Source organism: Periplaneta americana, chromosome 11 (assembly GCF_040183065.1).
Source record: "Periplaneta americana isolate PAMFEO1 chromosome 11, P.americana_PAMFEO1_priV1, whole genome shotgun sequence".
In the NCBI taxonomy this organism is placed as follows: Eukaryota; Metazoa; Arthropoda; class Insecta; order Blattodea; family Blattidae; genus Periplaneta; species Periplaneta americana.
Window position 1 is genome coordinate 78861405 of NC_091127.1, and position 16748 is coordinate 78878152.

The following is a 16748-nucleotide window of genomic DNA, read 5'->3' on the forward strand; positions in this document are numbered from 1 at the left end:
CATACATACATACATACATATATACATAAATTACACATACACATTCAATTTCATTTATTGTATTTCATAGACTACATTATCATTGAAGCTGTAAGATGTGGGACAAGATAAGAGTTATACATATTACATTACATAGGCTATGTACAGCTGTCAAAAAAAAAAAGTGGCCGCACTCGTGAACAGCGAATATTTTCAAAGTCCACTTCGGGTCGCGGCGATGTTACACGATGCATGTGCTTGTACAAGGAGTTCGGAACTATAAAAGTGTTCCATATCTGCGCCTCGTAGACCAGCTGTAGAGTGCTTGTTTAATGATTCAAAGGTCGTGGGTTCGGGCCTTCTTCAAGTTTTCATTTTATTTTTTAATCGTTCTTTAGCGATGTAAATGATATTCAAATTATCATTTATATCCAGTTATCGTTCTTTATGGATATCACGTTATTTATATTTTGTTATCGTTCTTTAGAGATATGAATAAAATTCAGGTCATCATTTGTATTCTGTTATCGTATTATAACGATATGAATAATAATTATTATTGTATCTCCAATGGGGGTTAGCCCTATTTTACATATGTATGTTAGGGCTATAGTTTTATACACAAAAAAAGATAAGGATAAAGAGAAATGGAAAAGAAAATTAAATTAGCTTACGCGATGTAAACAAAACATAAGCAATCCGTAAATTAGGCATTGCGATTGCAAAACAAATGTCAGGTATCAATTTGAAACATACAAAAACATTAACAACACACATACGTAACACTTCTATAACACAAATATGCAGCTTACCGTACCATACATAATAAATTAATACACAATAGTCACACAAACACAATCAAACTATAATTACGACATTGCGACGACATCAAGCATCCCATAACTGACTCACATACATAACAAATCAAGCATCCGTTACAACTCACACTTCAACATAGTAACCACACTTTTAAAAGTTACAAATTTGGCTCCAAGAAGAATAAATAGGACACTGTTACTAATTAGTATTCTTCTACAATTTCTTAAATACATCTGTAATAAATCCATGAAATTCCGATATGAATAATATTCACGTTTTTTATATTGTTATCGTTCTTTAGCGATTTAAATAATATTCAAGTTATCATTTATATTGTTTTCCTTCATTAGCATTATAAAACAATATTCAAGTTATTTATATTGTTATTGTTCTTTCGCAATATATTAATTAAACAAACCGATATTTATCATTTATATTCTGTTATCGTTCTTTAGTGATACTGTATAAATAATATTCAACTTATTTATATTGTAATCGTTCTTTAGCGATATAAATAACATAAATTTAATATTAGGTTTTGAAAAATCCAGTTGCATAATACTGGTATTAGTTTTTCTTTTTGTATTATTACATTATACTATCTTGAACCACAATAAAATGAAAAGGAGTAACGAGGAATTTAACCTGAGACGTTGACATCTAAATTCCGACGTTCGTCCGCTGAGCTACGAGAGCAAAAGTGTGGAAACATTTTCGGAAAAATTGGCCCAATCACACTCTAAGATTTTCTGATGATTCCTAGAAGCTAGTCCAGGATGCGGGGGACAAAGGCTAATTGAGATTTCCCGGTCTCTGACCGGGTCAAACATCCTGATAGAATTAATATTTAACCCTTGCCGTGACTTTCGGTGAAGTCCGGAGGGCCCAATTAGTCAAATCCACTCTCCTCATCTCCACGCTTGGGCCCCCTGGAATTTAATAAGATGCGAAAGAGATAGTGATGTGCGGAAAGCAACGGGATGTTACCGCATTTAGGCCTATCCTTCCCAAGAAAACTGCAAACATGAACAAAGGAAGCTTTTAATAGAAGAAGAAGGATCTTCTGCGGACCTCTGGAAAAAGAACTAAGGAAGAGACTAGTGAAGTGCTTTGTGTGGAGTGTGGCATTGTATGGGGAAAGAACACGGACATTACGACGAAATGAAGAGAAACGAATTGAAGCATTTGAAATGTGGATGTGGAGAAGAACGGTGCGTGTGAAGTGGACAGACAGAATAAGAAATAAAATTGTGTTTGAAAAAGTGAGTGAAGAAAGAATGATGCTGAAACGGATTAGAAAGAGAAAAAGGAATTGGTTGGGTCTCTGGTTGAAAAGAATAATAGACGACATTAGGATACGTGGATCATATGCGGAGACTAAGAGGAAGGCAGAAAATAGGAAAGATTGGAGGTTGCTGGGTTTGCAATGAAAGACCTGCCCATGGACAGAACATTTATGTGTGTATGTTCAGAATGCCTGGAATATCGTGTCTAAGAACAGTCGCTATTTGCAAAGACTAGTCAATTCCATGCCCACTAGACCGCAAGATGATCGAGATAAGAGGAAGATAGACTAAATATTGAATTGTGGCTTTTTGTTTTGTTTTTTGAACGCTTGTTTGAATGTTTTAAGGCCGACGCCAGTAAATTTGTTATGTTTATGCCACGAAAGATATTTTATTGAGAATAAAATCTTTTTTCTTTCCATTTGCAGCCACAATATCATAATGATAATGATAAAGTCATGGCATAATATGTTAATGAACCTGATGTTAATTACTAAAATAATCATAAAAGAGAAAGGAGCCATTATGTCTAGTTTGTCTCTCTCTCAAAAACAGAACAAAAAAGGACATAAAAAGCACGAGGTTGTAGTCGAACGCAGGACCTCATGAATAAGAGGCCTGAACGCTACCATTATGCTATCGAATAACACACAGTATACTTCAATTATAACTGTAGATATCAGCCAACGTGGTCCAACAACATGTAACATCGCCTGGCTCCGAATTGTAGCGAAGATACCCGAAGGGAACTTTGTTTGAGGAGAGCGGCCACTTTTTCTTTTGACAGCTGTACGTTACAAACGCATAGTGTCTATCCAACGAGTGAATAAAGTGATGTAAACACATGCATGTGATCTTGAGATGTCTGAATTGGCAGTGATTCCTTTGTTTGTTGCCATGTAAACAGATCCATTGGTGTTCTATGTTTTACATCGCTTTATTCTTCCGCTGGATAGAGTACGTATACATTAAGTTATACTTAGCATTACATACAAGCTTGTTTAGAATTTATATGTTTTATTCTAATTTTAAGCTGTTTCAGAACATTAATGAATATATGAGAATCAAACCCCATTTTGTTTATGTAAAATGGGTCCCGTTTTATGCAAATTCGGTCCCAGTATAGGCTACATGACAATTTTGAGAAACATATCTCTCGCATAGGAAATGTTTTAATTCAGTAGATTCTGAGTGTTAATATTGGTTTAATATATTTGATTCTCTAATCTTTGTTTCAGTCCCAGTGGGTCCTATATGGAGCCATATCTTGGGTTTCTGGAGACGAAGGCATGAACCAAATATACTGTTTCTGAAGTATGAAGACATGAAGAGGGTAGGTAGACAATAAAGAGAAAAATGTTATAGATGATACGGCAGCTGTTTTCGGTGAATTTCAGCATACGTTTCTAAAGTGACTGTATAGTTTAGAAATATCAGATTAACACAGGCTATAGCTTGAATAATGTAATTTATCGGTATTTTATTACTTTTTTTTAAAGATACACACTTCAAGTGATCCTCTCGGTACCTTACGGTTTCTTACCTGAAAATTGTTCATGACACGTTTCAATAAACCTGGAACTTCTGCCTGTATCCTATTCTTCAGATTCTAGATACAGTGCAGCCCGGTTTGGAAAACCTTTTTTTTTAGGTATCCCCAGAGAAAAAAAAATCATCAATTGTCAGGTCTGGGGATCGTGCCGACCAGTTGATATTGCAAAACCGAGAAATTAAGCGTCCAAGAAAAGGATTTATTAACAAACGCAGTGTATGACATTTGAAATCAAATGCCATCCCTGTTTAGTGTGTCTCTGAATAATGTCGTAATATTTGCCGATATCTTTTTTTCTTTCTTTCTTTCTTTCTTTCTTTCTTTCCTTCTTTCTTTCTCTCTCTCTTTTTCTATGAGGGCGGGAGGAGAACAACGACCTGAGGTCTATTGTGCACCCCCTGGGATGAGTTAGGCCTACATGACCACCGACTCCGCCTATGCCACACCGACCTAACTGCCAACACCCTTACGACCAGTCCCTGCCATCAAATACTCTCTAACAATAATACTGGAAAGTTTCCCTGTTTAGCATTACAAGCGGCGGCGAAAAGTGCTATCTAGCGGCTTGGATTGTTGATACACTCCGTGCGGCGTGCTGGGTTACGTGAGGAAAAGCGGAGAGGTGTGCATTTGATGTCAATATGAAAATGTAAAGCAATAGCGTTATTTAGAGTCACAATGTTCACAATATTTTTAATTAATAAGAAGTTACAAAGTTATTGGAATAGAAATGAAACGACATAATTCTCGAATTTTTAAATGTAGCCTAATTATGATTTAGTTGTGCATGTCTTTAGAAGCTTTCATACTTTTCCAGTAGCGGCTGGTGGTCAAAATAATGAGTGTGCTACAATTTCTATATTGGCCTACTGTATACACTTATATGTATTTATCTTAATTTGAGACTCGCCTAGTGACGAAATATGAAGTCCATGCTACATTCCTTCCTACTGCAGAACCTGTCAATTACCCTGGTGTTAATCCCTTCATCTTGGACATCATACTCTTTTCTATTGACAGTGTTGCAAGAGCAGTGAGGCGATCCTGGGACATAGTGTTCCTTAAAAACGTTTTTATGCGTTTTAAGCAAGAAAAACATCTTTCTGGCTCAGCAGTGGTTATTGCTGTTGTAACCAAAATATTTAACAACTTCGTTACTTCACAGAATGGATCCTGTGAATTGTTGGAGACTATGTATTGTAACAATTGAACAGCCGTCTTTATTTCGGAAGTCGGGTCTTCCGTATAGAACTCAAAGTTGTGTCAACACTCTTTTGTTCAGTACAGTATAGCTGTTGACAGGAACTTCGCGTTCAGGAAAATTAGGCTATGCGAAAAATTGCCAGAAAATTTGCTGTTTAATAATTTTGTTACGTCTAGGTAGCTTAGACTGGAAACGATGAGTAGTTTCCTGAATTATACGGTCACATACTTCCTTGGCATCAATTTCCTGGGATTCCATTTTCCGTCTCCTGCTGACTGATTCAGGAGGAACCTCAAAAAGCAGATAGACGGCAGCAGCAGTCGGACACTTGAATTACCAAATACATTGTACATAGTTCCGAGTTCTTCCACAAACAAGCATTCTTTCGTTACGCTTTACTTTTGCAATCTCCAAGCTGTTGTGCTGAAGCTGACTACAGCACTTCCCCGCGTAAAAATAGCCAATCAGGGCAGTGATTTCAGCTTCGCACATGCGCATTAATTGTCTCGTGTAGAGTTTTGGGTAGCACATTGTACCCCCTGAGGCACCAAAGAGCTAAGAGCGAAGACTAAACACTCTATAACGCGTCATGAACATAATCACGGGAAATTATCAAATGGCAGATCAGATACTATGGTGGTATGGCAAATACATTATTTGAGCAAAAATTATCATTGTGCTGTAGTACTGTAGCACATAAGGACGGGCCGCCCCTGTGCTTCGCCTATTTCGTTTTTTAGCTAATGGTTAACCATTTTATTTTTGATGTAACAATTTATTTGTACATTGAAATATTTATCAGTGAAGATACTGGCACAGTTGCTGCTTTAGGGATAAAGCATGGTATCTTTTGATAAAAATAACCTATGGTTTGCTTTAAATTTTTGCTCATTCCTCGAATAATGAAAACCATTGCAAGTGGAACTTCTGAAATTTCTACGTCAGTTGAAGTTTGTTGATTAGATCTATTTATATCTAATTCAATGAATCCCTTGAAATGTGTACTTTAGCTTTATGAGTTATATTTTCCTTCAAAGACATTTCATCCACAATAATAATAGTTAGAACCTTTTCATTCAATGATAGAATATCCGATTTTATATTTAATAATGAATTGTAAAATGGTGGGATTTATACCAAGGCATATACGAAATTCATAAAGTCAATTTTGGAGAGATCTAACTGTTGATAAGCATAATTTTCTTTTTAAAAATCTTTAGCTTGAGGTGAGCAATAAAGGAATGTTGCGGCAAAACTTTTGTCGTAACTGGAATACCGTCTTCATATTTCCTTCTTTTTAAGCGCACTTGGGGCCAATGAATTCACCATCTTAAACAATTTCAAATAAATCAGCTTTTGAATTTGCTGTGTTCGGAGCTGTCATTTACACTCGAGAAATTTTTCATCTTTTAGGAATACTTGCATCGTAAAAAAATGAACTTTATGTAGTAAAATATTAACAATGCCTTTAAAGTATAGGGCTAGGCAAATTATTTTGTCCGAATAACTACCTGAATCACTTATTATGAAAAAACATGAGTTCACTTTCCTCCCAAAATCAACAATTCACATGTTTATATTAAGCATCCCAACGCACACTGTTTTGTTAAAAAAAAAAGTAAAGACATTCAATTTTTGTATACGGAGAAACTATAAAGAAATTGTGTTTTGTATGAAGAAAGTAAAGTAGATTTATGCAGTTTGGTAACTGATTCAGTTAGCATAGGGAATATTATGTAATTGCTAATGTACGTACTATCTAATTACATGGTAGAGGAGTATCGTCCGTCGTTTCTGTATGATATCAGAGAACCCACAGCCTCCTAGATGCAAGACCTAATACGTTTCTCTGGGGCCTTCGCGGTTCTTTAATTGTGTTTTGATTTTGACCCATATTTTCGGAAGAAGGAGCTGTTAAATTTAGTGAATGAATAATTGTTACCTTCAGTCTGTTATTAAAAACAAAATATTAAAAATGAACACTCCTACGACTGATTTGAAACTTCAGTATATTTTTCCAATTTATTACACTTTTTTTTACTTACCCCTGACGTTCCAAAGTATTAGTTATTGAAGTCCGATAATCTAAAGTAATCTGAATATATTTTGTGGCTTTTGTACAAATATTCTGTCCCTCACCGAGCGGGCTAGCGGCGTGGTAGAGGGCTGGCCTTGCATTCGGGAGGTCCGGGGTTCGATCCCAGGGGCCGGCAATCCTGAGGTTTTTCATGGTTTCCTCAGTTATTTCCAGGCAAATGCCGGGATTGTACCTCTTGAAAGTCCGGCCATGGACGGCGATCCTTCCCTTAATCCTTTCATATGTGTGAGTGAATGATGTGTAATGTCTTAAATGTTTGTGCTGTACCGGAGGTGGCCCTGGCACTGAACTGATCCCTCATTCGGGGAGGCCCTCCATGTCCTTGTGTGGTCAAAAAAGTATGTATGTGATCCACAGATTAATTCCTCTCCCGACAGGTCGCGGCCCTGTAAGGCCCGGATGGCGTGGATCGTGTAATAAGTACCTATAAGGGAGAGGTTAAGATAAGGGAAAGAAGAAGAAGAAGATTCTGTCCCTCTAATCTAAACGTTTCGTCTAGAACTGTTGACAATGTTTTTAATTAGTGTTAGCATTTTGCTTATGATATTGCTTGTGTTTTGTTTTTTTTAAAGAATTTTAGATAAGGCCGCAAATAGCGACAGTAGCTGACGCGCCCTATTAAACCTCACTAACTAACGTCTAGGATTTCAGGCCTTGTCCTTTACGTCTATTTACCTATATGGGCATGGCACACCTAAAAGACAAAAGCAAATAACTGTAGTATTAGGAGCAGTATTAATAATAATAATAATAATAATAATAATAATAATAATAATAATAATAATAATAATCTTGTAATAGAAAAGTAACATTCTACTGGTGTTTACATGACTACTCCCTATCTCTATCTTTTGGAAATCTGATAAAATATCTAGCAGCTTTTGCTAAGCGTAGTTTCTAAAACAAACAATTCCACATTTAACTGACATTGTGTGCAACTATGATGAGAATAATCCTTACGACATCACGTGTTTGTTGAGGAAGAAAACTCGTATCACAGTTCATCACGCTAATCGTCACGTCATCCTCGCTGCCTACAATCCCTGCCGCTAGATAGCACTGGTGAGTCATTCGCCACTTTTACCGTGAACTTTCCAATATTATCATTGGAGAGTATTTGCTGCCATCCTTCGAACTCGTGTACATTCTACTCCAACAGCAACAACCCCCGCCACATTTCCCCCCTCAACGGTCTGAGGTGTAAGCCCCCTCTCCCGGCGGGAGGGGAGTAGGTTCCGCTGTTGGCCGCCAACTATCACTTCTGGAAATATCCATGGAGGCCGGCCGAGAGAGTCAGCAGCTTTGGAAGGCCACCGCAGGTGCTATCTGACAACCAAGTACGACAACCAGAAATGAAGATGAAATGATGATAAGAGAGGAAAGGAAGTGGCGAGAATGAGTGGGGTTGCAAGCGCCTGATAAAGTTACCTGATATTCATCCATAGGAGAGACGGAAAAATCCAGAAAAAACCTTACCCAGACAACTTGTCCTAAGCGGGGATTTGACCCCCGGCCCATTGGGTTCGGGAACGAAGACGCTACTACGAGACCACATGCCGATATCTTTCACCATTCACTGTAATAGAGTGGTTCCCAAAGTGTGGGTCGCGACCCCTCTGCGATGCCGTGTAAAGAGCTGACGGAGGTCACAAGATGATTAAAAAAACACCTTATTAAGAAACATTTAATTCTTATTTTGAAACGTACAGATAAACAACGCTGAACACAAAAATAAGAACAATTTCAGATTTTATAAAGTAAAACAAAAAATAAACAAATTCAATAAATGCGCCTGTTTGTCAGAAAGCAGCTCCTCAAATCTGGATTCTGTATTCGCTATAGACACAGTGGTATCATTTTCAAGTTCAGTAACATTTTTCGCTTTATTGAGGTGTTATTTTTAATTCTTTTGACCCAACACAGTCCATGCTCTGCGAAAAAAATTCTAGTGTCAACATTTCATCAGTAGGTACATATTTAAATAAGTTTCGGCTTTATATATTTGGAATTTCAGCAAGTAGAACGCAAGTTTTTCAATACAGATTCAGTTTCAATCTGTGATTGTCATAATTATTTTGAGTTTCTTCCGGAAAATATTAAGAAAACTGTTGTTTACAATAAAAAATTGGAAATTTATCCTTTGAAGCGGTAGAAAAATTCAAATGGAGCAACAGTACAGCTCATACATTTTGTCAAGACACTCGCGATGTGCAGTACGGGAACGTTTCTGTGGAGGGGGTAGGAGTAGAAGGGAAGATCGGGCGTGTGTCTGCCGAGTTCAAGGCAAAGGGGAAGGCATTCCCCTGTAATTCGTAAGTAGACTCATCCGATCTCGTGCGCAGCTCTGTAGGACAAAATGCATGAGCTGTAACAAATATAAATGACACTCGGGAGGAAATTAAACGTAAAATAAATATGGGAAATGCCTGTTATTATTCGGTTGAGAAAGTTTTATCATCCAGGCTCTCAAAAAAAAATCTGAAAGTTAGAATTTATAAACCAATTATTTTACCGGTTGTTCTGTATGGTTATGAAACTTGGACTCTCACTTTGAGAGAGGAACAGAGGTTAATGATGTTTGAGAACAAGGTGCTTAGGAAAATATTTTGGACTAAGAGGGATGAAGTTAGAGGAGAATGGAGAAAGTTACACAACGCAGAACTGCAAGCATTTTGTTCTTCACCTGACATAATTAGGAGCATTAAATCCAGATGTTTGAGATGGGCAGGGTATGTAACACGTATGGGCGAATCCAGAAATGCAATTATAGAGTATTAGTTGGGAGGCCGGAGGGAAAAAGTCTTTGGGGAGGCAGACACGTAGATGGGAGGATAATGTTAAAATAGATTTGAGGGAGGTGTGATATGATGATAGAGACTGAATTAATCTTGCACAGGATGGGGACCAATGGCGGGCTTATGTGAGGACGGCAATGAACTTCTGGGTTCTCTAAAAGCCATAAGTATGTTGTTTAAAATAGTTCTTTGTGTAGTAAGTCTAGACGCTGGTTTTTTGAGTAAAATTATAGTTGTTTGCGATTTCACAGGCATTTGTATTTTTCGAATGGGGTCAAGAATTCGTACGGGGGTTGCAAATAGAAGTCTTGCCCAAAAGTGGGTCGCGCGTTCAAACAGTTTGGGAACCACTACTGTAATAACTCTCTCATTTTCGTGTTGAAAAAAAAGTAGGAAACAAATTATGATTGTAGCAGAAACAGCACACATTCTATCGCCTATTCACTGTGTATTGGCCGTTTATGACTGCTCTCATTTCAGTTTACATTTCCGTCAAACTCTTCAAAATCAACGTGTGATGAACAATTTCCGAGTAAGTTTGCAACATACCGTAAGATACCAAGGGGATAACTTGAAATTTGTCATTAAAGAAAATAATAACATGACAATAATTTGCATTGTTTAAGCTAGCTTATATCCCCTGTTTTGCTGGTATTTCTAAACCTGTCACTTCAGAACAGCATACTGAATTTCGTCAGCAGTGGCGGCTCGTGACCAAACTATTTAGTGGGGCACAACTTATAACACTAATATTGAATTAATTGAACCCATAGGTTCCTCACTACACGAACATAGGCTTGCCATACGGAATAATTGCTGAAAATTTCAATAGCAAAATGTAAATATAAAAAATGCATTATAAACTAACCTTTCTATTTATAGATGAAGTCCATTCTTCGATCCTTAGCTCGAACAAATACTTCGATAACTCGCTGATTGAAGTTGGGTATCAAACGCACAATTTTACTCTCAATTGAAAGCATTGCTAATGCTGTCAGTCTTTCTTGGCTCATTGCGTTCCTGAGGAAGGTTTTTATTCGATTTAAAGTAGAGAAGCACCTTTCACTTTCCACAGTTGACATAGGTATTGTAACAATGATGCTTAGTAATCGAACACACTCGTGAAATGTTTTTTGCATATTGTTGCGCAAAAAGAGTTGCAGAAGTGCTGCAGCTCCTTCGGCCGTACGCAAGTCTACCCTGGAATATAGCACTTCAAGCTCGAGTCTGACAGTTGCCGCAAAATCTTTCTCTGGGAACCGATTACAATATAAATGAAAACTAGATACACGGAAAAGTTTGGCAGCAGCTAAGTGGCCTGTGAAACGAAATCGTTCTTCTGCTTTCGACACAATAATATCACACGTTTCCAACGCACTGACTCGTTTTTGTTGATCGACAGTTCGATGTCGTTTAGTAGGGACCGGATTGTCGTCATTATGTTCTCCTAAATCAGAACGAATCCTTCTGATGTTGCGTTCTTCTCTTCGCATCCACACAACCATTTCGCTTTATCATACCTAGAGCTATTAAATTTTCTGTTTTTGCCTTCCGTCTGCTGTATAATGACCATATCAGACCGGGGTGTGCCTAAATTATTGGCGCGAACTCTGCTGTCGAAATCTAATTGCTTTCCAATTAGTTCACTAACTTTATTTGTATTGAAATGAACAAGCACACAACGAACACTAATGTACCGGTAACTAACTTCACTACTTCACACTTAAAAGGAAGAGAATTATTAACACCACTCAGAATGTTATTATTGCCGCTACGATACAAACGCGGTAATCGAGACATGTATTTCGTACGATTGTCAAAGTTGCCAACACTCTTAATAAAAAAGCAGCCTATCATAATTTTGAATATAGGTAAACTACTATATATTAACAATGATAAACAATTTAATATTAGTGTCTAAATTAATCAGAAAACATAGTTAAGCATTGCCTCTGATATGAAGTATAGCAATTATAGTAACTAATCTAAAAAAAAGCTAGATCTAGCTACAGAATAGCTAAGATGGCAACTCAATTGGTTCTTCGGGCCATGGCAGTGTTACCATCATTCATAGCTTCCTTCTCGTCCGCATAGCGTTCTACACGTTGTTAAAACCATTTGCGCATGTGCAAAGAATGACCACGTGAATTTCTGTGCCCTGGGCGACGCTTCCCCTCTCATCTTCTCTCGCCCCGCATCCATCACATCACACCGCTCTCCACGCACTTGAAACTCGAGTTATCTGTGCGCATGTGCAAAGGATGGGCACTAGAACTACGGTGCCCGAGAGCTGAAATCATTCACATTTCACAGCATATTTATACCTCTTAAGTCATTACGTTTTGAGCAGATAATTTTAAACAAAAATTGCGTTATTTTTTTTTTGTGGGAAAATAAAACGAATGGGGAGGGGGGAGGCACGTGCCCATGTGCCCCTTAATGCGAGCCGCCACTGTTCGTCAGAACCAACTGCAGAATCAGTACTAGCGAAATAATACATTATCATAATGACGTTTACGTTTCATTTTCTAAGCATCTGTAAAGACTATGGGATGTGGGCACTAAGTAGTTAGTTCGCATATTACTTCATCTGCAATGAGAATAATCCAAACAATAAGTTTCGTATGCTAACGGATTGATTTCCCTCCTTGATATCGATCCTTCATTAGTAATTGAGGAGTTGAAGATGCATCATTATTACTACTACCACTACCACTATTATTATCATCATTTGTCCACTGTGAAATGAGCTGGATAAGTTACCTGGTTGAGGTTTTATTCGAGGATGTCCCTCAACCAGCTGAAGCAGAATTTCTGGGTAATTTGCGACGTTGGACCTAAAACTCGTTTCGCCATCATAGTTACACTTCCTCTATTTCATAAATATCTCCGTTTCTTTCCCTTATTTCGTGCTTGCTCCGATGTAAAGTCGGCTGTGTGCTGCCACCGAACTTGTACCCCGTGATACGTGCTCATAAGTTGCAGGTGGTATTGCTGAGTACTGTGGGCTCTCCCCGTGGTAGCTCGTGGGACCTGGGGTTGAAGAACTGGTGATGCCTATGCAGAAAGGTAAAATGACTCTGTAGGCTGTAGGGGAGTTCGGATGGAGCCCGCGAGGGAATATGTAGCGTGGGCGGTCTTAAGATATGCATACAATGGACCACTCAAACGGTCTACGTGCGAGGACAGACCCAGTCCGTACTCCTCCCCTCAGTGGAGATTAATAAATAGGTCATTTTCATCATACAGTTTTGAAGGCAATTTAGACGTATTATTGTTAAAAATATTTGTTCAGATTCATAAAAAAACACTATACCCTTAAAAACAGCAGGATACCCGTCATATGGTCAAATATAGCTGAAGGCCATCAATGAAGACAGCATAAATGTAGGGCATATTTTTAAGCCGTATGGAAACGAGATAAATATTCAATTACTTGACGAAAATTGAAAGAAGATCTTCTGAATTGTAAACATTGTGGGAAACATTATCACTTAAGTCATAATGAAATACCTGTATAAAGCAAACTATACTCATAACATAGAAGAGTTCTGCATATTAATAAAGTCCTGCAGACATTAATTTCGAAAATTCGGAAGAAAGAAAATAAATAATTATTTAAATCAATCGTGACAGTCCATTATTTGAATTGTTCAGGCATTGAATACAGGGTTGTTTCCGATCTCTGATAACGAATTTGAATGACATCATGTGCGTCAGGAGTCACACGACAGCTGAACTGTGGCGCGAGGTGACAGACCAGTAGTGAGTAATCTCATAGTCAGAGTGCACGGCGACTAACAGCAGAAATTCCCAACAAAATCGAGCTTTTTTGGGAGGGGTACATAACAAACCTTTCCGATGCCAAGTACAGTTAAGTGAAAATAAAAGAAGCCTCCAATAAACGAGGTTTCGTTATTTCCAAGAAAGTCATCTTCTGTGTACTTAATAAGATTGGTAAAGCTCGAATGGAATTAATTTGTATCATCTCATAGGGTGCTACGACTTGTGACGGGGGTGGATTTGCTTGCTTTTTCCACTCTGGAATTAATTCCATCCGAGCTTTGCCAGTCTTATTAGGTACACACAAGATGCCTTTCTTGGAAATAACAAAACCACGTTTTTTTGCAGGCTCCTATGATTATCACGTAACTTCACTTGGCATCGGAAAGGGTTTTTATGAACCCCTCTCGAAAAGGCTCGATTTTCTTGGGTACTCCTACCATGCATTCTGATTATAAAATCACTCACTACTGGTCTGTCACCTCTCGCCGCAATTCAGCTGTTTGTGTGATTCCTGACGCACATAATGTCATTCAAATTCGTTATCAGAGATTGTAAACAACCCTGTAGGCTAACTTTCCTTTAGTTGAAATGAAAATAAATTAAAAAAAAAATGAAAATCGAAGTTTAAAATTAAATAAATAAATAAATGAAAAGTAATATCTTTTACAGGATCAGGCAAGTGCTATAAAGAAGACGGCGGATTTCTTGGGAAAGACGTTATCAGAGGCCGAGGTGCAACAACTGGCCGAACACCTAAGCTTCAGCAACATGAAGAAGAATCCTGCAGTCAATCTGGAGCCCATCATAGCCAAGAAGAACGGTCCGGATTACCTTCAGAAGACAGACCTACGATTCATCCGGAAAGGAGAAGTTGGAGACTGGAAGAACCATATGAGTCCTGAAATGGCAGCTCGTTTTGACACTTGGACCGAGGAGAATCTCAGGGGCACCGGTCTCAGCTTCGAATAAAGCAGTAGACATGTTTGAACAAAGTTTTGTAAACTTCACTGAAGTTGTCTGGAGAGCAACTTGATTTAATATTAACCAAATTGCATTATATAAAAGTTGACACGAACCTCATATTCCGGATAAAAAAGGGAGTTATAGAAAGAGAGGTTTAAACTCATACTAAGTAGTTCAAGAACCATCAATTTTTTTTTTAATCTTTAAAATTCATTCACTATCTGCCTTCAGAAACATTGAAACGTACGTATTAGATTATTTTGTTAATTTTCTTAGTTTCTACGCATATTTTCTATGATCTTAGAAGATGTTGTCTTGCTAAAAACATCTGTACACAAAGCAGAAAATGGCAAGGAACAATCGGTAAATTTTGTTCAGATTTTGTTCAGTCACGTGTAGAATTTCTTTTTGCTTGTGATAAATTCATGACCCTAACTATTACTTCCCTTCTCAAATAATAACATACTGTATTAAGGAAGCCCTTAAAAATTCATAGTCAACTGCAACGTTTGAATTGGCGAATATCGGATGGCGACTATTGGACCTCGAAGGAGAAGAGATTTCAGACTTAATAGCAATGATGTCTCGTAGCTTCCTTATGTTTCATTCTCAACAAAGAGAAAAAACTAAGAGATACAATGAACCAGTAATATGGTTCTTATTACTGAGATATATACCGATAAAGGAGGTCTCTTTACTGGGTAATAATGGTAGAATTACAATTACGAGATGTTAACCATTCAAAGAATGTATTTACTTAGAAGTTGAAGTCAGCACGATCACAGTGAGATGTAAGAAAAGTAGAGAAAGTCGGGAACAGTGGCGATACAATTACCACTAGCATTCACATAAGTTATCATACAAAACTTACTACCACCATTGCCAATGCGATCAATGCATTAGGATTAACTTAATATCTTCAATTAAATACTATGTTTATCCCCCTCAGCAAACCCCACGTAAATTCTCCTTATGCAGATGTAATATGGAAGGGTGTCAATATTTTGCAACATCATAGGAAACTGAAAAGTAAATGTAAACTGAATATGGTAAACTACTAGGGCATTCCTTAAGTAATGGCAACAATGCTATAAATCAGTCCTCCTAGCGGAGACCATTGAAATCTGGTACTACATAACAAAGCAGCGACTGTTTCATAAATTTGCAATATTGAAAGTCTCGAAGTAGACATATTTTGTGAATACAGTGGGTTTTTCTGATTTATAGTAAAACTACAGCCCTAAAGGTACGAAGAAAGGTGCTTTATAAAAATCCAAGTTGCAAGAGAAAAACGTGCAACTCTGTGCTTTAGGGCATTACAAGAGAAGTCCTACCATATTGAACTATACTGAAAGCGAGGCATTCGCTTTCAATCAAGAGTTTATATCTGAAGAGTTCTAGATTGATCAGTGAGAGAGATATCAAGAAATGCTGCTGCAGATGGAGTCCGCCGTCTTCCAAGAATTTGGCAATGTATTGTTGACATGGCAGAGACTATATTTGAAGCGTGTAATGTCAAAAGTAAACTCTGTATATATATAGTGTGAAACAGTAACTATTTGCCATTACATTTCGAATGTCCTAGTACAGATGAAATTGTCGTAATATATCACATAAAATGTTTAAGTATAAGATGAAGTATTAGTGAATAGAAAAGTGGTTTTAGAAAACAATGTCATTGTATGAAAGCAATATTTTGACTCTGTTAGAGTGATTAGCGAAAACTATGAAAAGTTTCACCGAGGTGATACGAAGCAAGTTACTGTTATGTGTAAAGTAAAAAGTTTTGGAAAGTACAAAATGTAAGAGTTGAATGATACAGTACAATAAAATTAATATTCTAAAGCTGTAGCGTGCATATAAAATTGGAAACAGCACTTCTAGTATTTAAACCTAAAGTTGTCTTAGATTTATTGACAGTCTAAGTATAAACAAAAACTAGTTCTGCTTACATTATCCTAAAATTCATCCATCGAGATCCCTTTTCCTTGCTCTGAAATCCCCCAACACAGCCACTCTAACAGCATTCGAGAGATGGTTTGCCACGCATTGCTAGGCCTTCGTGCCGGTAAATCCTATATTATGTAAACAAATGCTCTGTAGATGACACTATGCGACTGTGCCTTGCTCTACCGAGAATCATGGCAGACAGCACTCAGGCTCTGCTGCCTGCTAGAGGAGCTGTAGTGCATGTGGTGTTTTGAATTATTATTTTTATTATTATTATTATTATTATTATTATTATTATTTATTTGATTTATGTTTC

The 16748-nt window shown here is 37.5% G+C and overlaps 1 protein-coding gene across 1 annotated transcript in view; it reads left to right on the top strand.

Annotated features, from left to right (window-relative positions):
- The window catches only part of LOC138709117 (luciferin sulfotransferase-like), a 37649-nt gene extending 21316 nt beyond the window's left edge, over nucleotides 1–16333 (top strand). Inside the window, exons 6-7 of the mRNA XM_069839651.1 lie at nucleotides 3323–3417; nucleotides 14189–16333. Coding sequence (XP_069695752.1) covers nucleotides 3323–3417; nucleotides 14189–14488 — 395 coding nt within the window. The 3' untranslated portion in view covers nucleotides 14489–16333. The remainder of the gene's footprint in view (nucleotides 1–3322; nucleotides 3418–14188) is intronic.
- Nucleotides 16334–16748: the final 415 nt, after the last annotated feature.